Raw genomic sequence first — 25,028 nt, 5'->3', positions numbered from 1 at the left:
GAGCTCTGCCATGAGCCCAAACAGTGGTTCCCTCCCACATATGGGGTATCAGCGTACTCAGGACAAATTGAACAACAACTTTTGGGGTCCAATTTATTCTGTTACCCTTGTAAAAATACAAAGCTGGGGGCTAAAAAATCATTTTTGTGAAAAAAAAATAAATTTATTTTAACGGCTCTGCGTTATAAACTGTAGTGAAACACTTGGGGGTTCAAAGCTCTCAAAACACATCTAGATAAGTTCCTTAGAGGGTCTAGTTTCCAAAATGGTGTCACTTGTGGGGGTTTTTAATGTTTAGGCACATCAGGGGCTCTCCAAACCAACATGGCGTCCCATCTTAATTCCAGTCAATTTTGCATTGAAAAGTCAAATGGCGCTCCTTCCCTTCCGAGCTCTGCTATGCACCCAAAAAGTGGTTTACCCCCACATATGGGGTATCGTCGCACTCAGGACAAATTGCACAACAACTTTTGTGGTCTAATTTCTTCTCTTACCCTTGGGAAAATAAAAAATTGGGGGCGAAAAGATCATTTTTGTGAAAAAATAAGATTTTTAATTTTTACGGCTCTGCATTATAAACTTCTGTGAAGCACTTGTTGGGTCAAAGTGCTCACCACACATCTAGATAAGTTCCTTAAGGGGTCTACTTTTCAAAATGGTGTCACTTGTGAGGGGTTCCAATGTTTAGGCACATCAGGGGCTCTCCAAACGCAACATGGCGTCCCATCTCAATTCCAGTCAATTTTGCATTGAAAAGTCAAATGGCGCTCCTTTCCTTCCGAGCTCTGCCATGCGCCCAAACAGTGGTTTACCCCCACATATGGGGTATCGTCGCACTCAGGACAAATTGCACAACAACTTTTGTGGTCTAATTTCTTCTCTTACCCTTGGGAAAATAAAAAATTGGTGGCGAAAAGATTATTTTTGTGAAAAAATATGATTTTTTATTTTTACGGCTCTGCATTATAAACTTCTGTGAAGCACTTGTTGGGTCAAAGTGCTCACCACACCTCTAGATAAGTTCCTTAAGGGGTCTACTTTCCAAAATGGTGTCACTTGTGGGGATTTCAATGTTTAGGCACATCAGGGGCTCTCCAAACGCAACATGGCATCCCATCTCAATTCCAGTCAATTTTGCATTGAAAAGTAAAATGGCGCTCCTTCCCTTCCGAGCTCTGCCATACGCCCAAACAATGGTTTACACCCATATACGGGGTATCAGCGTACTCAGGACAAATTGGCCAACAATTTTTGAGGTTCAATTTCTTCTCTTACTCTTGGGAAAATAAAAAATTGGGGGCGAAAAGATCATTTTTGTGAAAAAATATGATTTTTTATTTTTACGGCTCTGCATTATAAACTTCTGTGAAGCAATTGGTGGGTCAAAGTGGTCACCACACATCTAGATAAGTTCCTTAGGGTGTCTACTTTCCAAAATGGTGTCACTTGTGGGGGGTTTCAATGTTTAGGCACATCAGTGGCTCTCCAAACGCAACATGGTGTCCCATCTCAATTCCTGTCAATTTTGCATTTAAAAGTCAAATGGCGCTCCTTCCCTTCCGAGCTCTGCCATGCGCCCAAACAGTGGTTTACCCCCACATATGGGGTATCAGCGTACTCAGTACAGATTGTACAACAATGTTTGGCATCCATTTTATCCTGTTACCCTTGGTAAAATAAAACAAATTGGAGCTGAAATAAATTTTGTGTGAAAAAAAGTTAAATATTCATTTTTATTTAAACATTCCAAAAATTCCTGTGAAACCCCTGAAGGGTTAATAAACTTCTTGAATGTGGTTTTGAGCACCTTGAGGGGTGCAGTTTTTAGAATGGTGTCACACTTGGGTATTTTCTATCATATAGACCCCTCAAAATGACATCAAATGAGATGTGGTCCCTAAAAAAAAATGGTGTTGTAAAAATGAGAAATTGCTGGTCAACTTTGAACCCTTATAACTCCCTAACAAAAAAAAATTTTGGTTCCAAAATTGTGCTGATGTAAAGGAGACATGTGGGAAATGTTACTTATTAAGTATTTTGCGTGACATATCTCTGTGATTTAAGGGCATAAAAATTTAAAGTTGGAAAATTGCGAAATTTTCAAAATTTTCGCCAAATTTCCGTTTTTTTCACAAATAAACGCAAGTTATATCGAATAAATGTTACTACTAAAATGAAGTACAATATGTCACGAGAAAACAATGTCAGAATCGCCAAGATCCGTTGAAGCGTTCCAGAGTTATAACCTCATAAAGGGACAGTGGTCAGAATTGTAAAAATTGGCCCGGTCATTAACGTGCAAACCACCCTCGGGGCTTAAGGGGTTAATGTGAAAATAAAACAAACAAAGAAACAGAACTGTTTATACAAAGTGTCAAACAGTTCTAATGAGCAACCAATACAATGTATAGCCGTACAAACAACAGGTGTGAAGCAAGATTCCAATTAAAACAATGAACGGTTCGCCAAGCCTAATTGTCTACACAGGGTAGAAGTATATTATGTCAAATAACATCTATCACAGCGGTACTAGGAATGATATATACAGGGGATATCATATAATACATACATAGACCAAACTACATCGTATATCCATAAGTATGGGCAAAGAGTATAACGGGGATGTTTATGAAGAGGAGTAATGCTTATAATGATCCCAAAGCAGCACAAATAATGTGTCCTCCATAACTCCAATAGATCAAAAGTCACACCCACACGTATGAAACCCCCAAAGCACAGAAGAGTCAGTCTAAGAACAATGACATATATCCCCCAAATAGACCGCAGTAACAGAGAGGTGACGGTAAATAGTTACCCATGTGTACAAAGGCAGGCAGAGCCGGTCCAAGGTCCCCAACGCACGTTTCGGTGCGGGTACACCTTCCTCAGGGGGCGTATATTCTAGAATACGCGACGCGTTAGAATCGGGCCACCATCTAGTCTATATATAATTGTCTAAGGGTCTGTTTGTCTGTAACAGAAATCCCGCGTCGCTGATTGGTCGCGGGCGGCTGGCGCGACCAATCAGCGACAGGTGCAGTCCGGCCGCGAATTGGTGCGGGATTTAAACCACGCTTTCCTGATTGGTCACGGCCAGCCGCAACCAATCAGCGATATTGCAGCGGGATTTAAACACCGCTTCGTAAATAAACTACATACATGTTCTAGAATACACGATGTGTTAGAATCGGGCCACCATCTAATAGATATGTAATAGCAAGGCCGATGTTTATTAATGAACATTTAATTAAAAAAAAAAAGGGAAAAAAATGGCGTGGGCTCCCGCGCAATTTTCTGCGCCAGAGGGGGAAAGCCGACGGCCTGGGCCAATAATTGTAGCCTGGGAAGGGGGTAATACTCATGGCCCCTCTCTAAGCTATGAATATCAGCCAGCAGCTGTCTGCGTAGCCTTTACTGGCTATTAAATTAGGGGGACCCCCAAAAAATTACGTGGGGTCCCCCTATATTTTATAACCAGAAAGGCTACGCAGACAGCTGTGGGCTGATATTCATAGCCCACAGAGGGGCCATGGATATTGGCCCACCCTGGCTACAAATAGCAGCTCACAGCCGCCCCAGAAATGGCGCATCTGTATGATGCGCCAATTCCGGCACTTAGCCCCTCTCTTCCCACTCCCCTGTAGTGGTGGGATATGGGGTAATAAGGGGTTAATGTCACCTTGCTATTGTTAGGTGACATTAAAGGGACACTGTCACCTGAATTTGGAGGGAACAATCTTCAGCCATGGAGGCAAGATTTCCTTGTGCAGGCATGTACTACGGAGGACAGAGAATGAACTTCAATCCAATATTGCAGCCAGCATGCAGCCAGCGGGTAAGGAAAGGGTGAATCAAACACCCAAAAACCCCGCCTCCATGGCTGAAGATTGTTCCCTCCAAATTCAGGTGACAGTGTCCCTTTAAGCCCAGTTAATAATAGTGAAAGGGTTAAAAATAAAAAGACACAGCCAGAAAAAAGTATTTTAATATTCTTAATTTCACCATACTTACCATACTCGATCACCTGCAAAAAATTAAAATTAATAAACCAACCGTATACTACCTTTCTGCCGTAGTCCAATTAATAATGAGTGTCCCACGACGATCTCCCCTATAGAACAGTGACAATGGGTGATGTCACCGCTCTATAGGCCCTCCAGTGACACACTCACAGGAGACAATGGCTTCTGCAGTGCATCACTGAAGAGGTTACCTGAGTTCAGGGTCTCACTTTATGGCAAAGCTGCGTGGGAATTTTCCCACACAGCAGTGCCACAAGTGAGAATAGGGACTATTTCTCACAGAGGCGGAGGAATACATTGCTGAAGGATACCTTCCTTCATTGTATTCCTGGAGCCCCTGGAGAGAGCTCACATCAGCTGATGTGGCGGCTCTCCACGGGAGATCGTTGTGGGACACTCGTTTTAATTGTTTTTTTTTGCGGATCAGGGAGTGTATTGTTTGTTTATTATTTTAATATTTTTTACAGGTGACAATGGCTTCAGGGATCAAGGTGACAAGGTGATGGTGAGTATGTACTATATGTTATATGTACTGTATGTCTATATGTATGTTGTATGTAGTGTATGCGTGTTGTATGGTGTATGTTGTATGTTGCATGTCGCATGGTGCATGTATGTTGTATGGTGCATGTTGTATGTCATATGTCGCATGTTGAATGTTGCATGTATGTCGCATGTTGCATGTCGCTTGGTGCATGTTGCATGTTGTATGTCGCATGTCACATGGTGCATGTTGTATGTAGCATGTTGCATGTCACATGGTGCATGTTGTATGTCGTATGTCGCACGGTGCATGTTGTATGTCGCATGGTTCATGTTGTATGTTGTATGTCGCATGGTTCATGTTGTATGTCGCATGGTGCATGTTGCATGGTACATGTATGTTGCATGGTGCATGTTGTATGTAGCATGTTGTATGTCACATGGTACATGTTGCATGTCACATGGTGCATGTTGTATGTCTCATGGTACATGTTGTATGTTGCATATCGCATGGTACATGTTATATGTCACATGTTGCATGTTGTATGTTACATGGCACATGTTGTATGTCGCATGGTGTATGTTGCATGGTATATGGTGTATGTTGTATGTGCACACAGTCTAGACGAGTCCAGCTCTGTTACATCTGGATGCCTGACATCAAGATGTAGCAGAGCCTGTAGATGATCACTGGAGATAACTCTCCAGCGATCACCTGCACTGCAGCGTTCTCACAATCAGCTGATCAGCTGTTTGTGAGAAGTTGAAAGAGACTAGTGACCGGAGATAACTCCCAGTCACGTGCACGTCAGTTCTCGCGATAAGATAAGTAATCGCGAGAACTGCAGTGGACGAGGGACTTCCGGCGGCGGGACAGGTAAGCCGGCATGGACATGCGTAGTAAGGTGCGTTTAATCAGTTACTACACATGTGACTAATCATTAGATGCAGTTTTACCGCATCTAATGATAGTCTATGGTAAATTTACGGCGTGGCGAAGGAGCGTCGCTGCATTGTAAACAGACATGTTGTATTCTGAAAAGACGCGCCGCATGTCTGTTTCCGTGGGTCTGCCACCTGCGTGTTTTACCGCATAATGGAGACGGGATTTCATGAAATTCCCTCCACTATACTGTAACATCTGGACGCTGCGGGTTTGACGCTGCGGCTCTACGCAGCGTCAAACACGCAGCGTTTCCTGAACGTTGAAACATACCCTTAGGTGTCTGATTCTTGGTATCTGCCAGTTCACTTTTCTGCTCCATCTATATCAATTTGCTAAAGGCTCATACTTAAAATGGACGAGTGCAATCCAATATAAAATTTGCGATTTTTTTTTTTCTCAGCCGAAATCGGACTGAGGTAAAAAAAAAAAAAAATCGCAACATGTTGCGATAGTCCTCATATCTCAGACGAGACTCTCCAATGCAAGTCAATGTGTGCGAGAAACAAAACGCACTGCACTTGGACCATGCACGTGCCATCCAATTTTTACAAACCAATGTCCTTTGAAAAGCCAGCAATTCATCTGCCACATACAGTAAAATCACAGCATGACCTGACAAAATAGAATAGATAGAATAGCTATATACACATAGGGAAAGGTATGATAGATCGATAGATAGATAGATAGATAGATAGATAGATAGATAGATAGATAGATAGATAGATAGATATCAGTCACATATATAATTAGTACAGTGCTTGTGTAGCTGTATTGTATTTTTTTACATACTAAATTATTTTCTGAAAAAAATGGCGTGGGGTCCCGCTACATTTTATTAGCCTGCAAAGGGAAAGTTGACAGCTGGGGGAGCAGATGTTTATAGCCTGGGAAGGAGGTAATACACATGGCGCTTTCCAGACTATTACTATCTGCTCACAGATGTACAGTACAGAGCAAAAGTTTGGACACACCTTCTCATTTAAAGATTTTTCTGTATTTTCATGACTATGAAAATTGTACATTCACACTGAAGGCATCAAAACTATTAATTAACACATGTGGAATCATATAGTTAACAAAAAAGTGTGAAACAACTGAAATGATGTCTTATATTCTAGGTTCTTCAAAGTAGCCACCTTTGCTTTGATGACTGCTTTGCACACTCTTGGCATTCTCTTGAAGAGCTTCAAGAGGTAGTCACCGGAAATGGTTTTCACTTCACAGGTGTGCCCTGTCAGGTGTAATAAGTGGGATTTCTTGCATTACAAATGCAGTTGGGACCATCAGTTGTGTTGTGCAGAAGTCTGGTGGATACACAGCTGATAGTCCTACTGAATAGTCCATTAGAATTTGTAATATGGCAAGAAAAAAGCATCTAAGTAAAGAAAAACGAGTGGCCTTCATTACTTTAAGACATGAAGGTCAGTCAGTCCGAAAAATTGGGAAAACTTTGAAAGTGTCCCCAAGTGCAGCTGCAAAAACCATCAAGTGCTACAAGGAAACTGGCTCACATGAGGACCGCCCCAGGAAAGGAAGACCAAGAGTCACCTCTGCTTCTGAGGATAAGTTTATCCGAGTCACCAGCCTCAGAAATCGCAGGTTAACAGTAGCTCAGATTAGAGACCAGGTCAATGCCACACAGAGTTCTAGCAGCAGACACATCTCTACAGTACAACAACTGTTAAGAGGAGACTTTGTGCAGCAGACCTTCATGGTAAAATAGCTGCTAAGAAACCACTGCTAAAGACAGGCAACAAGCAGAAGAGACTTGTTTGGGCTAAAGAACACAATGAAAGGACATTAGACCAGTGGAAATCTGTGCTTTGGTCTGATGAGTCCAAATTTGAGATCTTTGGTTCCAACCACCGTGTCTTTGTGCGACGCAGAAAAGGTGAATGGATGGACTCTACATGCCTGGTTCCCACCTTGTTGCATGGAGGAGGAGGTGTGATGGTGTGGGGGTGCTTTGCTGGTGACACTGTTGGGGATTTATTCAAAATTGAAGGCATACTGAACCAGCATGGCTACCACAGCATCTTGCAGCGGCATGCTATTCCCTCTGGTTTGCGTTCAGTTGGACCATCATTTATTTTTCAACAGGACAATGACCCCAAACACACCTCCAGGTTGTGTAAGGGCTATTTGACCAAGAAGGAGAGTGATGGGGTGCTACACCAGATGACCTGGCCTCCAAAGTCACCAGACCTGAACCCAGTCGAGATAGTTTGGGGTGAGCTGGACCGCAGAGTGAAGGCAAAAGGGATAACAAGTGCTAAGCATCTCTGTTAACTCTTTCAAGATTGTTGGAAGACCATTCCTGGAGACTACCTGTTGAAGCTCATCAAGAGAATGCCAAGAGTGTGCAAAGCAGTCATCAAAGCAAAAGGTGGCTACTTTGAAGAACCTAGAATATAAGACATATTTTCAGTTGTTTCACACTTTTTTGTTAAGTATATAATTCCACATGTGTTAATTTATAGTTTTGATGCCTTCAATGTGAATTTACAATTTTTATAGTCATGAAAATACAGAAAAATCTTTAAATGATAAGGTGTGTCCAAACTTTTGCTCTGTACTGTATACTAAGCCACTTCTGGTTATTAAAATGGGGGACCACACCCAAAAAAATGCAAAGCAAAGGCTAGGCAGACAGCTGCGGGCTGATATTAATAGCTTAGGAAGAGACGATGGATATTGGCCCCCTCCCAGACTAAAAGCATCAGCCCTCAGCCACCCCAGAAGAGGCGCAGCCTGTTGTGAATTCTGTGGCCAAGCTCCCTCCTGTGGTCGTGAGTGGTACTGCGGCTGGTTCTGTCTATAAGCTTCCTTTGGTGGATGAGAGTGGTACTGCGGCTTCTGAATTTCCTTCCTCAGGTGATGAAGTTAAGTCGTTAGGTGCTGCTCTATTTAACTCCACCTGGTGCTTTGATCCTGGCCTCCAGTCAATGTTCTAGTATTGGTCTTGCTTCCTCCTGGATCGTTCCTGTGGCCTCTCTATCCTGCATAAGCTAAGTTCTGCTTGTGTTATTTTTGTTTGCTATATTTTCTGTCCAGCTTGCTATATTGGTTTTTTCTTGCTTGCTGGAAGCTCTGAGACGCAGAGGGAGCACCTCCGTACCGTTAGTCGGTGCTGAGGGTCTTTTTGCCCCTCTGCGTGGTTGTTTGTAGGTTTTTGTGTTGACCGCAAAGCTATCTTTCCTATCCTCGGTCTATTCAGTAAGTCGGGCCTCACTTTGCTAAATCTATTTCATCTCTGTGTTTGTATTTCATCTTTACTCACAGTCATTATATGTGGGGGGCTGCCTTTTCCTTTGGGGAATTTCTCTGAGGCAAGGTAGGCTTATTTTTCTATCTTCGGGGCTAGTTAGTTTCTCAGGCTGTGCCGAGTTGCATAGGGAGCGTTGGGCGCAATCCACGGCTACCTCTAGTGTGGTGTGTTAGGATTAGGGATTGCGGTCAGCAGAGTTTCCACGTCTCAGAGCTTGTCCTATGTTTTTGGTAAATGTCAGGTCACCTTGTGTGCTCTGAACTTCAAGGTCCATTGTGGTTCTGAATTACCTGTTCATAACAGCAGCCATAAGATTAGGCACTTAGCCTCGTTCTTCCCACTTGCCCTGGTGCAGTGGCAAGTGGGGTAATAGTTGGGGGGTTGATGTCACCTTTGTATTGTCAGATGACATCAAGCCCAGAGGTTAGTAATGTAGAGGCGTCTAAGATGCCCCCCATTGCTAAGCCCATAGTGATATTTTATAAAAAAAACACACACCCATAATAAAGTACTTTAATTGAAAGAATAACACAGACTCCTTTAATAAATCTAAATGAAACCATACTCATGTCATCACCCAGTCTACTGAAGCCGATGTCCCCCGTAATAGAATTAAAATAATAAACAACAATATTCCTCACCTGTCCACTGAGAAAATAATCCATCTGTCCTGCAACAAGTCTAGCTCTGTTAAATCTAGATGGCAGGCTGCATTGTTGCATAATGCGACCATACAGCCTGCCATCCAGCAAAAACTCTAAGCTGTGCGTGCTTGCCCAGCTCAGCTCCTCGTGGTGAACTCCTTTCACCTCATTGAGGTCACCACAAGAGTGAAAAAGTTCAGACAATACACTCAGTTCAACCGACTGGTGTCAGTGCGAGCGCCATGGGAAAAGTTTTAACTGTGCTCACAAAATCGCCTGTATGTACTCAGTACGTCCAATGTCAGTAAATACCAAACGAGCAAGGTCTGAAAGGGGTTAAAATAGAACTCTTTGACCACAATGATCAAAGGTACTGTATGTGTGTAGAAAAAAAAGGGCACAGAATTTCAGGAAAATAATATCTTGCCAACCATTAAGCATGGGGGTGGATGATCAATTATGGTTTGGGGTTGTATTGCAGCCAATTGGCCTGAGAACATTTCACAGAGGAAAGGATTCAATGACATTTCAACAAATTCTTGATGCAAACATAACACCATCTGTAAAAAAGCCGAAGTTGAAAAGAGGATAGCTTCTAGAAATGGATACTGATCCTAAGGTTTTACAATGGCCCTCACAGTCCACTGATCTGAACATCATTGAAAATCTGTGGCTAGATCTCAAAATAACATTGCATGCAAGACTTTTGCCAGGGAATAATGGATGAAAACGCCCACAAACAAGAATTGATAGACTGTTGGCTGGTTACAAAAAGTGTTTACAAGCTGTGATAGGGTGCTACTGGGTACTAATCATGCAGGGTGCCCAAACTTTTGCATCGGCGCATTTTCCTTTTTTGTAATTTTTAAAATGTAAAAGATGAAAATTTATATTTTTTTTCCTAAAATACAAAAGAAATGTGTCATCTTTAACTTTAGGCCTGTTAGAGATCATTTCAGCTTCAACTTGCTTAACAGTAATTTTGACCAGGAGTGCATAAACTTTTAAATGCCACTGTATGTCATTAGCATCCTATCCAGAGAAACCATTATCACTAGATGCACAGCTGTAACATATATTTTACATTTTGCTGGAACATTCAATGCAAACTTGGAATAACAATACCAGCAGAACACACCAAAATTGCAACTTGAGAAAATGTCTCCCCAGCTTCTGCTAAAATGTCTCCAAGTCTGAATATGGGGCATCGAGGAGCTGTCTTTTTGTTATATATGCAGGTTACATTGTATTCTGGTAGAATGTTCTTCCTAAAGTGGAAGGAAAAATAATATTTTGCTAATAACATATAACAAGCTTCTGCTTAGTCACAGTGAGGTGTTCATACATAATAGAGGAAAATCAGACAAAGACTCCATTTTCACAGGGTCAGCACACAATCTTATGTGCGCGGGGGGGGGGGGGGAGGGGAAGAAGCTATGGGGTGGTCAGGAGGAAAAAGCTGTTTTATTTACGGTGTATTGGCTCTTTAAAAAAAAAAGGAAGAATATTATTATTCCCCAAAAAAATCCAACTTTTGTCTAAACTGCAACAAATTTCAACTATGTGCATCCAACAGATAAAGAAAAATGTCTGTTTTTATCATGCAATCATAAAGCAAAACCAAGTTGTGAATCTAAAAATTTTCTTGGTAATTCAGAGCTCTATATGTCCCTGTCTACCATGAAGACTAGAAAAAGTATGAGTATGTACAGGGGGGAAAATAAGTATTTGATACACTGCAGATTTATCAAGTTTTCCACCTACAAAGAATGGAGAGATCTGTAATGTTTATCGTAGGTATAATTCAACTGTGAGAGAGGGAATCTTAAAAAAAAATGCCGTTTATTATATAGTTTAGACATAATATACAAGGTGGGCCATTTATATGGATACACCGAAATAAAATGGGAATGGCTGGTGATATCAACTTCCTGTTTGTGGCACATTAGTATATGGGAGGGGGGAAACTTTTCAAGATGGATGGTGACCATGGCGGCCATTTTGAAGTCAGCCATTTTGGATCCAACTTTATTTTTTCCAATGGGAAGAGGGTCATGTGACACATCAAACTTATTGAGAATTTCACAAGAAAAACAACGGTGTGCTTGGTTTTAACAAAACTATTCTTTCATGAGTTATTTACAAGTTTATGACCACTTATAAAATGAGTTCAAAGTGCTGCCCATTGTGTTGGATTGTCAATGCAACCCTCTTCTCCCACTCTTGAAACACTGATAGCAACACTGCAGAAGAAATGCTAGCACAGGCTTCCAGTATCCGTTGTTTCAGATGCTGCGCATCTCGTATCTTCACAGCATAGACAATTGCCTTCAGTTGATCCCAAAGATAGAAGTATAAGGGGGCCAGATCGGGAGACCTTGGTGGCCATTCAACTGGCCCACGATGACCAATCCACTTTCCAGGAAACTGTTCATGTAGGAATGCTCGGACCTGACACCCAAAATGTGGTGGTGCACAATCTTGCTGGAAAAACTCAGGGAACTTGCCATCTTCAGTGCATCATTGATGGTCGTCGACACCCATCTTGAAAAGTTTTCCCCCTCCCATATACTAATGTGCCACAAACAGGAAGTTGATATCACCAGCCATTCCCATTTTATATAGGTGTATCCATATAAATGGCCCACCCTGTACTTCAAGACAAATAACTGCTTTTGGAATAAATAATTAAAACAATTTTTATAAAAAGGTTTTAATTAAAAAAAAAAAAATATATTTCCTTATCCTACACCATAAAAATATAAAATGGTACAATTGCAAATTTTTGACTAATCTGCTTATAAATAAAAACAAAAAACTGAATAATGGATAGTATCAACCAAGTTTTCCCATAGAAAACAAACTGTCACATAGCTAAATAGGCAGAAAACCAAAAGTGTTAAGGGTGTTTTAGTACAGGGACAAAAAAAATCCCCAAAAATAAAGTGCTTTTATTCTGAAAAAGTAAAAAAACATAAAAAGACCTACACAAATTTGATATGGCAGTAAGCATGACAACCTTCAAAATAAAGTAATTGTTTTAATTATATCACACTGCAAGCACAAAGCCCAAAAATAATGATGAAATGACTATTTACTTGACTTGTATGGACAAAAAAAAAATTGTATATATATATCTTAACTAATACAAAAGTGATCATGCAACTATGTTGTTGGAAAACTGAAAAAGAAGATAGTGAACTTTAAAGGAAGAGATTCAGGCTGCCGTCACACTAGCAGTATTTGGTCAGTATTCTACATCATAAAAACCATAAAAAATTGGCGCAGAGTGTCAAAAAAAGGGCTAGATCCTGCAGCGAATCGAACAATGTCCACAGAAAATTGTAAATATTAAATATCCAATAAGCAAAAGGTACACATACGTGTATCTGATTCGCGCTAAGGAGTAAAGCCACTAGTGACTGGAAGTGTGTCCATAAAATAATAATCTTAAAAGCAACCAAAATGGTACAACAGAGAGCGTATCTAAATATATCCCTAACAGCTGGCTGACGATCGTATACTTGCACGTAGTGGAAGACCGTGCCCGGAAAAACAAGGGTTCTTACCTGCCGTACAGGAGATCTCCCAGATGCAGGTGATAATCCAGTAGAATAGCGATGAAGGAAGATCAGGGAAGGAGACCGTTGTCTCTGAAACGTGTAGGATAGAGGTCCGTACCGCACTGCGCACTGTGCACACATCACCGGGATCGTAGTAGCGGTCATGTGCTACTACGTCAGACAGGTCCTGCATTCACGCCGGAATCGCCGCTCATACCACACGCGGTGCCGGCGTTATCGGACCTCCGCCGTGAGCTATAGCCTGGTGAGTAGTGGCTGCTACCGGCCGGGGCAGCCACTCAAGACTGTATCAAAAGACTCCGTCTTAGATCTTCCTTCATCGCTATTCTACTGGATTATCACCTGCATCTGGGAGATCTCCTGTACGGCGGGTAAGAACACTTGTTTTTCCGGGCACGGTCTTCCACTACGTGCAAGTATACGATCGTCAGCCAGCTGTTAGGGATATATTTAGATACGCTCTCTGTTGTACCTTTTTGGTTGCTTTTAAGATTATTATTTTATGGACACACTTCCAGTCACTAGTGGCTTTACTCCTTAGCGCGAATCAGATACACGTATGTGTACCTTTTGCTTTTTGAGTATTCTACATCAGTATCTGTAAGCCAAAACCAGGAGTGGAACAAATAGAGGAAAAGTATAATAGAAACATATGCACCACTTCTGCATTTATCACCCACTCCTGGTTTTGGCTTACAAATACTGAGGTAAAATACTGACCAAATACTGCTAGTGTGACAGCAGCCTATAAGTTAGAGTAAAAAGCAAAAAAGCCCTGGGCTTTTGCCTACTCTGTGTAAACCACTAGTTCAGATGTACCTCATAGTGTCCCAAGATGTTTAGGGAGTCAATAAATGCCCTTGACTAGTTCACAATTACTACAGTTAACAGATAGTATAAAGCCCAAGGGCTGGATTGAATCCTGGTCATATAAATTTGAGCTATCAACCTGTTTATAGTCCCATAACCCAGTTAGGAAAAAAAAAAGTTCAGTAAGCAATATCATCTTAATTGCTATTCTTCATTCAAAAAGACATACTGATAGGGAATTTAGATTGTGAGTCCCATCGGGGACAGTGACGATAATGTGTGCAAACTGTAAAGCGCTGCGGAATATGTTAGCGCTATATAAAAATAAAGATTATTATTATTATTATTGCTTACTTTGACTTACCTTGTATAACCAAATGCTGCAAAGTGGATTGTGTTCTTTATCAAAACTGTAAAATTTTCTGCACCCGCCAAAATGGCAGGTCTAAAAGAGAACAAATGAGAGACTATTGTACACAAAATGGAACTTTGCAATGGTTACATGTTAGAGCGTTTCTTAACATTAAGAATGTAAATAATATTTTCATTATATTTCAAATTGTATCTAATCTTAAAAAATCATAATAGGTTTTACAAGTATGATAACAATTTGCGTGAAGTCTGAAGGTGGAATCACACCTGGAGATATTGTGGCAGACTGATGGGACAAACAGAGGAAACAATACAAGAGAGGTGAAAGCTCTGTCTTTCCTTTATACCTTTGCTTTTCTTTTTATCCATTTCTAGTTTGGCTAAAGACACTACATCATAAACTGCATATGTGATTCTAGATTAAAGAATCTGACACCTGGATATCCCCCTATATTAAATGGGTTGTCTGCTACCTAAGGCCGGTTTCACACGTCAGTGGCTCCAGTACGTGAGGTGACAGTTTCCTCACGTACCAGAGACACTGACTCACGTAGGTGAGTATTTCCTGGCAAGCGAGGGGGAGGGCGCACAGGGGATGGGAGGCGGGAGGGGACGCACAAACTTTATTTTTAAGGGGAAAGAAAAAAAAAAGATTATTCATTCCTTCTCTCCAGCTGGTGGGAAGAAGGGATGAATACCGGCTTCAGCACCACACGCGGGGGAGACAGCGCTTACAGTAGCGCTGTCTCCTGCACGGCACACGGACTGCACACGGACAGCATCCGTGTGTGGTACGTGTTTTACAAGGACCCATTGACTATAATAGGTCCGTGTAATCCGTGCATTCCCACAAACACTGACATTTCTCCGTGTTTTTCAAACGGACACACGGTCCGTGAAAACACGCTGACATGTGCAGAGACACATTGATTTTAATGTGTCTATGTGAGTCAGTGTCTCCGGTACGTGAGGAAACTGTCACCTCACGTACCGGAGCCACTGACGTGTAAAACCGGCCTAACTGAACTCTATTCAATGGAACCTTTCAGCTTGGAAATGCAATGCAATCTGTTGGCAGAATGTAATGTAGCAGAAGCTGAACAGATTTATATATAGATTTGTGGGAAAACGATCAGTAGAACTTGTTATTAAATAATAACTATTAGATACTGTATGCACAATTATACAGGGAAGGTTGCCATTCACTAAGGTGAACTGCTCTCCTGACCAGAAAGCCCCCCAAAAGCAGGGATTTCTCTACAATAAAAGTTACCGTAAACTGAATATTTCCCCACAAGACTGTACAGCTTCTCCTTCTGCGATCTAATGCACATAGATTGCACAGTATTTCCAAGCTGACGGGTTCCCTCTAAATCTGAATGTTAGAATGGCTGAGCAGCTGCACACAGGTCTAGGGTCGCCATGAGTAATGCCTCGCATCAGCTAGGGTGGCGGGGATGTGTTTTTTGGAGTGATGAATCACGTTTCACAATATGTCTAGTGGATGATTCTGGAGTCGGAAAATGCCTGGAGAACGCTCCACATTAGATTGCGCACTGTCTATGGTGAAGCTTCTATCCTCAGGGCTTGAGTTAGGCTCTTTTTTTTTCAACTGAAGGGTAATTTCGTTTTAGACAAGTGAATGCTTGAAAATTTTTCACAGGGGAAAGTTCTTCCTTATTCCAATGAGATTCATAAAGACGTGGGCCCCAATTCATTGAGACCTTTGCTGGGCATGTTGGTTTTAATGATGGAATGCAGGTATATGTTGCACTTAATTCGTTAAGATATGCATGCCAATTAAAGGGGTTGTCCAGTCTTCTGTTAAAATTCTGCAGTCACTCTATGTGATTTCAGACTTCTCAGTCATGTCAGGGTGTGGTACGGTCAGGATTCACCGATGTTGCTGGTGAGAGCAGGCGGACATGTGACTGCAAGTATTTAATGTACATACAGTACAGACCAAAAGTTTGGACACACCTTCTCATTTAAAGATTTTTATGTATTTTCATGACTATGAAAATTGTACATTCACACTGAAGGCATCAAAACTATGACACAATTATATACTTAACAAAAAAGGGTGAAACAACTGAAATTATGTCTTATATTCTAGGTTTTTCAAAGTAGCCACCTTTTGCTTTGATGACTGCTTTGCACACTCTTTGCACACTCTTGATGAGCTTTAAGAGGTAGTCACCGGGAATGGTTTTCACTTCACAGGTGTGCCCTGTCTGGTTTTATAAGTGAGATTTCTTGCCTTATAAATGGGGTTGAGACCATCAGTTGTGTTGTGCAGAAGTCTGGTGGATACACAGCTGATAGTCCTATTGAATAGACTGTTAGAATTAGTATTATGGCAAGAAAAAAGCAGCTAAGTAAAGAAAAACGAGTGGCCATCATTACTTTAAGAAATGAAGGTCAGTCAGTCTGAAAAATTGGGAAAACTTTGAATGTGTCCCCAAGTGCAGCGGTAAAAACCATAAAGTGCTACAAAGAAACTGGCTCACATGAGGACCGCTCCAGGAAAGGAAGACCAAGAGTCACCTCTGCTTCTGAGGATAAGTTTATTCAAGTCACCAGCCTCAGAAATCGCACGTTAACAGCAGCTAAGATTAGAGACCAGGTCAATGCCACACAGAGTTCTAGCAGCAGACACATCTCTACAACAACTGATAAGACGAGACTTTGTGCAGAAGGCCTTCAAGGTAAAATAGCTGCTAGGAAACCACTGCTAAGGACAGGCAACAAGCAGAAGAGACTTGTTTGGGCTAAAGAACACAAGGAATGGACATTAGACCAGTGGAAATCTGTGCTTTGGTCTGATGAGTCCAAATTTGAGATCTTTGGTTCCAACCAACGTGTCTTTGGGTGACACAGAAAAGGTGTACGGATGGACTCTACATGCCTGGTTCCCACCGCGAAGCATGGAGGAGGAGGTGTGATGGTGCGGGGGTGCTTTGCTGGTGACACTGTTGGGGATTTATTCAAAATTGAAGGCATACTGAACCAGCATGGCTACCACAGCATCTTGCAGCGGCATGCTATTCCATCCGGTTTGCATTTAGTTGGACCATCATTTATTTTTCAATAGCACAATGACCCCAAACACACCTCCAGGTTGTATAAGGGCTATTTGACCAAGAAGGAGAGTTATGGGGTGCTACGCCAGATGACCTGACCTCCACCATCACCAGACCTAAACCCAATCGAGATGGTTTGGGGTGAGCTGGACCGCAGAGTGAAGGCAAAATGGCCAACAAGTGCTAAGCATCTCTGGAAACTTCTTCAAGATTGCTGGAAGACCATTTCCGGTGACTATCTCTTGAAGCTCATCAAGAGAATGCCAAGAGTGTGCAAAGCAGTCATCAAAGCAAAAGGTGGCTACTTTGAAGAACCTAGAATATAAGACATATTTTCAGCTGTTTCACACTTTTTTGTTAAGTATATCATTCCACATGTGTTAATTCATAGTTTTGATGCCTTCAGTGTGAATGTACAATTTTCATAGTCATGAAAATACAGAAAAATCTTTAAATGAGAGGGTGTGTCCAAACTTTTGGTCTGTACTGTACTTCCGGTTACATTCCAGCTAAACATGTCTGGCTTCGCTCAGTGGAAGTGAAATGAGAGAAGCTGTGCATGTTTAGTTGGCATGTGACCGCATATATGCAAACTGCATGCTTGCAATCACCTGGCTGTCTGCTCTCACCGGCAATACCAGTGAATCTTGACAGCATGCATACTGTTATCAGGATTAGAAGACCGGATAATCACTTTAATTAATTAATTGCATCTTTTCACTGGCGTGTGCGTGGCCAAAAATGTTACTGCAGACAGCTTTGCCACTCCCTGCGCCCCACAAGCTCTGCCTACTTTGGCGGAGGTGACCAAAACTGGTGTGAATTTGACAAAAGTCACAAATTTTTTTGTTTTGAAAGAAAAATTTAGATATTTGAAGGTGTTTTCCACCAGCATTCTGGCAAAACACATGTTCATGAATCAGGCCCTCTGTTTGAGAAGTTTTATGAGGAGGAACTTGAGTAGCCTGTTCAGAGCCCTGACGTCAAGCTCAATGAACACAGTTGAGATTAACAGGAACACGAAATATACATTGCAAAATCTTGAGGAAAGCCTTTCTCAGAAGAATGGAGGCCGTGAGCTTCAAAATGGAACCCAACTACATAATATTTGAGGAAATAATGAAAAAATTGTTATTCATTATGAGCATATAAAGCCAAAAAGTATGAAAAAAAAAATCTCACCAACACTAAATCTCCAAATCATCAGTATCTCCAGTTTTCTGAAATAACTTGCTCATTTTTAGTGGCTTTAGGATGAGCGCCTTAAACAAAGTTCTGGCCTTTCTTCCCCGACCAGCGACAGCACAGCAGGGGCCTGATCGCTGCTGTCTGTCACACTGGACGATATCGCTAGCGAGGACGCTGCAACGTCACGGATCGCTAGCGATATCGTCTAGTGTGACGGTACCTTTATTCCTTATAAGTTTTGCACTTCACTTCTCAGCTCTGATGTACTTTGCCGCCCACTGCCGGCCTACAGTTGTTGACTGACAGGGCAATCAGGGAAGAGTAACCCGTCTTCCTTGCAGAGGCGCCCTGGTTTGGTGCCCTCCTAATGAGGTTACGAGATCAATGTACTGCCTCCTGCTACGTCACTAAAAGTTCACTGCGCAGGCGCAGTCATTGCCGGGGTTTGCTGCAATGACGGTGTCTGTGGAATGAGCTCCTCATGACGTTGTGTGAGCCAGTACATTGATCTCACAGTGTCATCAGGAGATCAATGCGCAGACATCAGCCCTTTTCATAAAATGAACTCAGGCACTGATGGTGCAGGGAAGACAGGTCACTCAGGGAACAGTGACCTGTCAGTCCCCGACCAGAGACCGATAGTGGGAAATGAAGTACAGCAGAGCTTTGCCCGCCCCGCATAAAACTTCAAGAATAGAATTCTCAATAATACAAAAAAGTATATTTTCTTGTGGTATGAACTGATATTTTATGTATTTATGCCATGGCGACTCAGACTTGGAAATAAGACAATTACAATCTCCTATAGAGTTGAATTATTTTTTTTTTCCATCAGTTTAATTTACTATTGGCTCACAAAAACATTCCTTTGTGAAGAGAGACTGATGTTTCCATTGATATCTGCTGGGCAGACCATGCAGACATGCACAAGTTCACAACCACTGCAACATGACGTACATCTGGTCTAGTGTATACAATAGGAATATAACGGACCATGACAAAGTGTAATTATTAACAGTATTGTCACTTTCAATTATTAATCCTAAACCACATGAAGTATTCATTCTATGAGCTATGCTAAAACATGTAAACAACAAAAATGCTGGAATTTAATTAAATCATGGAGACAGATATACCATTGTCATTGCCAGGCCTTCCTCAGTTTCCTGAGTACAGTATACACAATGTACTATTGTGTGTCCATCGCAGCTAGTGGTGAAGCATATGTTGTAGCTGAAATGTCAAGGCTAGACTAAGGTACTGTCACACTCAGGAACTTTCCAACGATCATGACCAGCGATACGACCAGGCCGTGATCGTTGGAAAGTCCTTGTGTGGTCGCTGGAGAGCTGTCACACAGACAGCTCTCCAGCGACCAACGATGCCGAAGTCCCCGAGTAACCAGGGTAAACATCGGGTTAATAAGCGCAGGGCCGCGCTTAGTAACCCGATGTTTAGACTGGTTACCATTGTAAATGTAAAAAAAAAAACACATACATTCCGGTGCCTGTTAGGTCCCCCGGCGTCCGCTTCCCTGCACTCCTCCTGCATCCTGTGTAAGCGCCGGCCGTAAAGTGATGTCACCGCTGTGCTCTGCTTTACGGCCGGCCGGTGCTGACACAGGATGCAGGAGGAGTGCAGGGAAGCGGACGCCGGGGGACCTAACAGGCACCGGAATGTATGTGTTTTTTTTTTTACATTTACAATGGTAACCAGGGTAAACATCGGGTTACTAAGCGCGGCCCTGTGCTTAGTAACCCGATATTTACCCTGGTTACCAGTGAACACATCGCTGGATCGGCGTCACACACTCCGATTCAGCGATGTCTGCGGGAGATCCAGCGACTAAATAAAGTTCTGGCCTTCTAGCTCCGACCAACGATGTCACAGCAGGATCCTGATCGCTGCTGCGTGTCAAACACAACGATATCGCTAGCCAGGACGCTGCAACGTCACGGATCGCTATCGTTATCGTTGTAATGTTGTTCAGTGTGAAGGTACCTTTAGGCCCCTTTCGCCTAAAGTTTTTTGCCATCAGTCGCAATCCGTCAAAATTTTTTAAAAACCGGATCCATCGCAGATTGTGAAAAACCGATGTGACGGATATGTTTTATCGCAGGATCCGACTAGCTGATCCGGCTAATTGGATCCTAAAAAACATCGTAGCATGCTCAGTTAAAAGAAAAACGGAATCCGTTGCCAGATTCCGTCATTTGACGGATCCGGCGCCATAGGCTTCCATTATAGCAAACGATGGACGGTGAAGGATCCGTCTCTGTCTATTTTTCGACGGACACAAAAAACGTTACTTTGTCCGTTGTCTCCAGCCGCCGGACAAACAATCTTCTACAGATCCGGCGAATGACGGATGAAAAGTGAGGCCATCCATCGCTAATACAAGTCTATGAGAAAAAAAAACGGATCTGGCGGCATCAGTCCCCGGATTCGTTTTGTTTCAAACTTCGACAGATTGCGACTGATAGCAAAAAACTGAAAGGGACCATAGAAAAGAAGATGATTAGAATTGGAGAACTTACTCTGGAGTGCTCTTGGACTCCACGGGGCACCAGGCTTTAACTTGACATGTCTTGTGAGTTGAGTTGTACGGTACACAGAGGCCCGTTTGGATTCCTAATACACACATATGTTACCATCGGAAAGAAGAGGAATTATCAGGTCAGCCTGTGTGAAAGATTTCAAGGCAGTTTGCATTATCAACATAGACAAAAAACCAGTAGCTAGCCAGCATCCAACAGTAGCAAAATCTCTTGATACATTATTTTCTTCTTAAAAACACAAGCCATTACATGCAAAGGGGACAAAATTCCATATGATTTACGCGTTTCAGGACAGTTGGACAAACGACCTGAAACGAAAAAATATGATTTTTTTTTATTACATTTGCATGAAATGGCTCATGTTTTTATGGATGTCGTCATCCTACTTGCTTTGTGCCGCACTCCTGCGCAGGCGTACTATCTGCACTGTTCAGAGCAAAATCCTGCAGTGCGCAGGCGCCGGGAAAGGTCAGAAAGGCAGAGGGCAGATCAGTACACCTGCGCACGACAAGGGGCCCAATATATAAGGGGGCCCATATCTACCTCAAAGGTAGGTGGAATTGTGTTTTATTATGAGCTATTGAACTGCCAACGGCTCATATATTGTTCTTGCAGAGGAGCCCTCTTCTGTCCATGTCTGCTCCTCCTCTGTATACTCGTCGCTTATGGAAAGGCTTCCTTCTGTCAGATTGGAGATGTGCACACGAAGAGTTTCTCATCCCCTTGGTAAGGCATGTGTCACATGGTGGCCTCTTATTTACCCCATCCAACTCCAGGGCACATGTATGACTGACTGCAGCATTACCTTTAGAGAACTGAGCGCTACAGGTTTCTGAGATAACCCCATAACGCACTGTGAAAGCGACAAGGAAAAACATACCATTATTATATGTGTCAGCATAACCCTTCTTACAGATATTGTCCTGAGAGCAGATGGTTTTCCGGTTTGGATACTACAAAGAAGAGGACAGTATATGTAATAATGAATTCATTATTAACTATACTAACATAACACAGCATTGAGTTCCAATATTTACTTGCATGCTAAGTAAAGGTAAACCACCATATTAACTCAACGGTAAGAAATGCGTATAAGTTGTCATTACACAAAGCAAAATTTACAAAGCTAAGGGTACCGTCACACAGTGGCATTTTGATCGCTACGACGGCACGATTTGTGACGTTCCAGCAATATATCCGTGACGTTCCAGCGATCTCGCTGTGTCTGACACGCTCCTGCGATCAGGGACCCCGCTGAGAATCGTACGTCGTAGCAGATCTTTTGAAACTTTCTTTCGTCGTCTAGTGTCCCGCTGTGGCGGCATGATCGCATGGTGTAACAAAGGTGTGCACGATATTGTATACGATGTGCGCATAGTAACCAACGGCTTCTACATCGCACATACGTCATGAAATTATCGCTCCAGCGTCGTACATTGCAAAGTGTGACCGCAGTCTACGACGCTGGAGCGATATTGTTACGATGCTGGAGCGTCACGAATCGTGCCGTCGTAGCGATCAAAATGCCACTGTGTGATGGTACCCTTAGACCTCATTCAGATGTCAGTGATTTGTCTCATAGGTAAAAAAAATGGGTCTCATTTCATAAGTGGGTTTTATCAGTTTCTTCAGATTTTGGACAATGTTTTATCAGTTTTTCTCAGATTAAAAAAAGGAGCTGATGGAGGTTTCTCCTGCTTCTCCGATCAAACAGTCCATGAAACACGGACAGCACAGAGATGGCATCTGATTTTTTTTCATGGACCCATAGACTTCCATTGGCGAGTTTGATCTGAGACTTAGATTAAAATCAATAGGTCTCTAATTTTGTGAAGACCACTGGGTCGGCAAAAATATACAGACATGTGAACAATGCTACAGATTATAAATGCTACAAGTTCTATCCTTCAAAAACACGTGTGGATAAATATCAAGATACAAGGTGAGCGCTCTGTAACGATCAATGAAGGAAATGCTCAAATAAGAAGCAAAGCAAATGGAGACAAGAGTTCCATAGTGAGGAAATCGCAACGAAAAAGGTAGAAAAAGAAAAAAAAAAGGAATTCAAGAGAATAGCAATTAGACGCTGACCTACTGTGGTTGTGTCATTTAATCATCACCATGGGAAGAGTTGTAACAATGAAAGAGGTTACATAAGGCATAATAAAACTTTGCCCAGGGGACAGGATATGTAAAAAAAATAACAAACAAAGGTGCGGACGAGCGTATTTTCGGTTGGAGTGTGATCTGACAAAACATCGGATCACACTGATATGCTATGAGGCAGTGCACATGTCTGATTTTTTCCTCTCAGACAACTGACTGTCCAAAGAAAAAGTCACTGCATGCCCGAGTGCCATCTGAATATCGGATCAAACTCGGGCATGTGGTCAGTGAGTGTGTGGAAAAAAAATCAGACTGCACTCAGATGACATCAGAGTGCAGCCGGATTTTCAAGACCTCACAGAAGGGAGAAGATGGAGTGTTTTCTCCATCGTCTCCTCATCCGAGAGAATTGGAGCACACTATGTTAACCCTGATCAAATTGTTATCAGAGTGTGATCTGAATAAGCGATCCGATTCTCTCGACTGAGAGAATAAACTGCCTTGTGACCCTAGTCTTAGTGATACTCACCGACTGGTACCCTCCTGGATCTTCATCAGAAGTTCTATTATGGCGCGATGCTCAGTCCCCTGCCTGCTGCCACCAGTGACGGGTCATAGCAGTCTGGCAGCTGGTGGAGCTTCCTTCCATCGCACAGCGGCCTGCACTGAATCCAGGCGGGTGCCGGTGGGTTATTTTTTACATATCCTGTACCCTCGGCAAACTTTTATTTTGTCCAGGCAACAGTTGGACCATACTTGCATACAGTACAACTACAATATGGAAAAAATCCAAAGGATCAATGGACGTTGCTCTCATGTAGGAACTTTATTATAGTACAAATCTACGAGTTTCAGCCTCCCTCTGGTCATGACGGTATATGCTTTATACATAGGTTTATGTAACAGAACAGAGAGCGAGGGAATGTGGATAAAAGACAACCAGGGTACAATCATAAAAATAAAAGGGTTGAAAGTATTACAAATTAAAGGGGTTTTCCCAATAAATACAGGATATACCTGTTCTGGCCGTCCGAGAAGTGAAATGAGAAGTGTCATGCGTATGAACTATCATTCCATTCAGGCCTCATTCAGGTGTCCGTGTCGCACGTACATCTTGTATCCTTTTTTTTTCACGGATACAACACGCACCGATTATAATCTACGGTGCTATTCACGTCTGTGCTTTTTACACACACAAGGAGACAGGTTCATTTTTTTCTGGCAGCACGTAGGACAAGGGCCAATACAAGTCTATGGGTCCAGGAAAATCACGTACAGCACACAGATGCCATCCATGTGTCATCTGTGTGCTGTCCGTGGTCACCATTGCAAAGTATAGGAGAAGTTTGCCATTTATTTCTTTATTTCTCCATCCGTGAAAAACACTTATGACACACAGATGATACACTGATGCAGAACAATGATGACACCGGCACCATTTTCTCACATACGTAATGAGGCCTTAGGCCGGCTTCACACTTGCGAGTTTTACGGACGTAAGAGCGCAGAAACTACGTCCGTAAAACTCGCAAAAAATACGGCACAATTATTCTCTATGCCCCTGCTCCTATCTGCCGTATTTTACTGATCAGTATTATACGGCTTTCTACGGCCGTACAAAATCGCAGCATGCTGCGTTTGTCACCGTACTGCGCAAGAAATACGCCAATGAAAGTCTATGGAAGCGTGAAAAATACGGATTACACACGGACAAGCAGTGTGACTTGCGAGAAAAGCCGGTAATTCAGTGCGGTGTACAGTAAAATCACACTGACAGCTTACAGTCCAATAGGTAGAATAAATGTGTACACATAGGTATATATATATATATATATATATATATGTCAGTGAGACACATATATGTACATATATTAATATTTATTCCAGCGCTATACAGCTTGAAAGCCGGTAATTCAATTACCGGCTTTTTCTTTCTCCTTCCTAAACCCGACATGATTTGAGAC

The 25,028-nt window shown here is 42.3% G+C and overlaps 1 protein-coding gene across 2 annotated transcripts in view; it reads right to left on the bottom strand.

Moving 5' to 3' along the window:
• Positions 1-25,028, bottom strand: part of P2RX7 (purinergic receptor P2X 7) — a 122,258-nt gene that overhangs the window by 48,770 nt on the left and 48,460 nt on the right. For both annotated transcript variants that reach the window (XM_069755337.1, XM_069755346.1), the window contains exons 4-7: positions 21,839-21,911; positions 20,938-21,031; positions 14,122-14,202; positions 10,502-10,631 (exon numbers count right to left, since the gene is read on the bottom strand). In XM_069755337.1, the coding sequence (XP_069611438.1) occupies positions 10,502-10,631; positions 14,122-14,202; positions 20,938-21,031; positions 21,839-21,911 (378 nt within the window). The remainder of the gene's footprint in view (positions 1-10,501; positions 10,632-14,121; positions 14,203-20,937; positions 21,032-21,838; positions 21,912-25,028) is intronic.

The sequence above is a fragment of the Ranitomeya imitator genome, chromosome 1 (genome assembly GCF_032444005.1).
Source record: "Ranitomeya imitator isolate aRanImi1 chromosome 1, aRanImi1.pri, whole genome shotgun sequence".
NCBI lineage: Eukaryota > Metazoa > Chordata > Amphibia > Anura > Dendrobatidae > Ranitomeya > Ranitomeya imitator.
The sequence above is the reverse complement of the archived record's forward strand: the minus strand, read 5'-3'. Positions and strand labels throughout refer to the sequence as shown.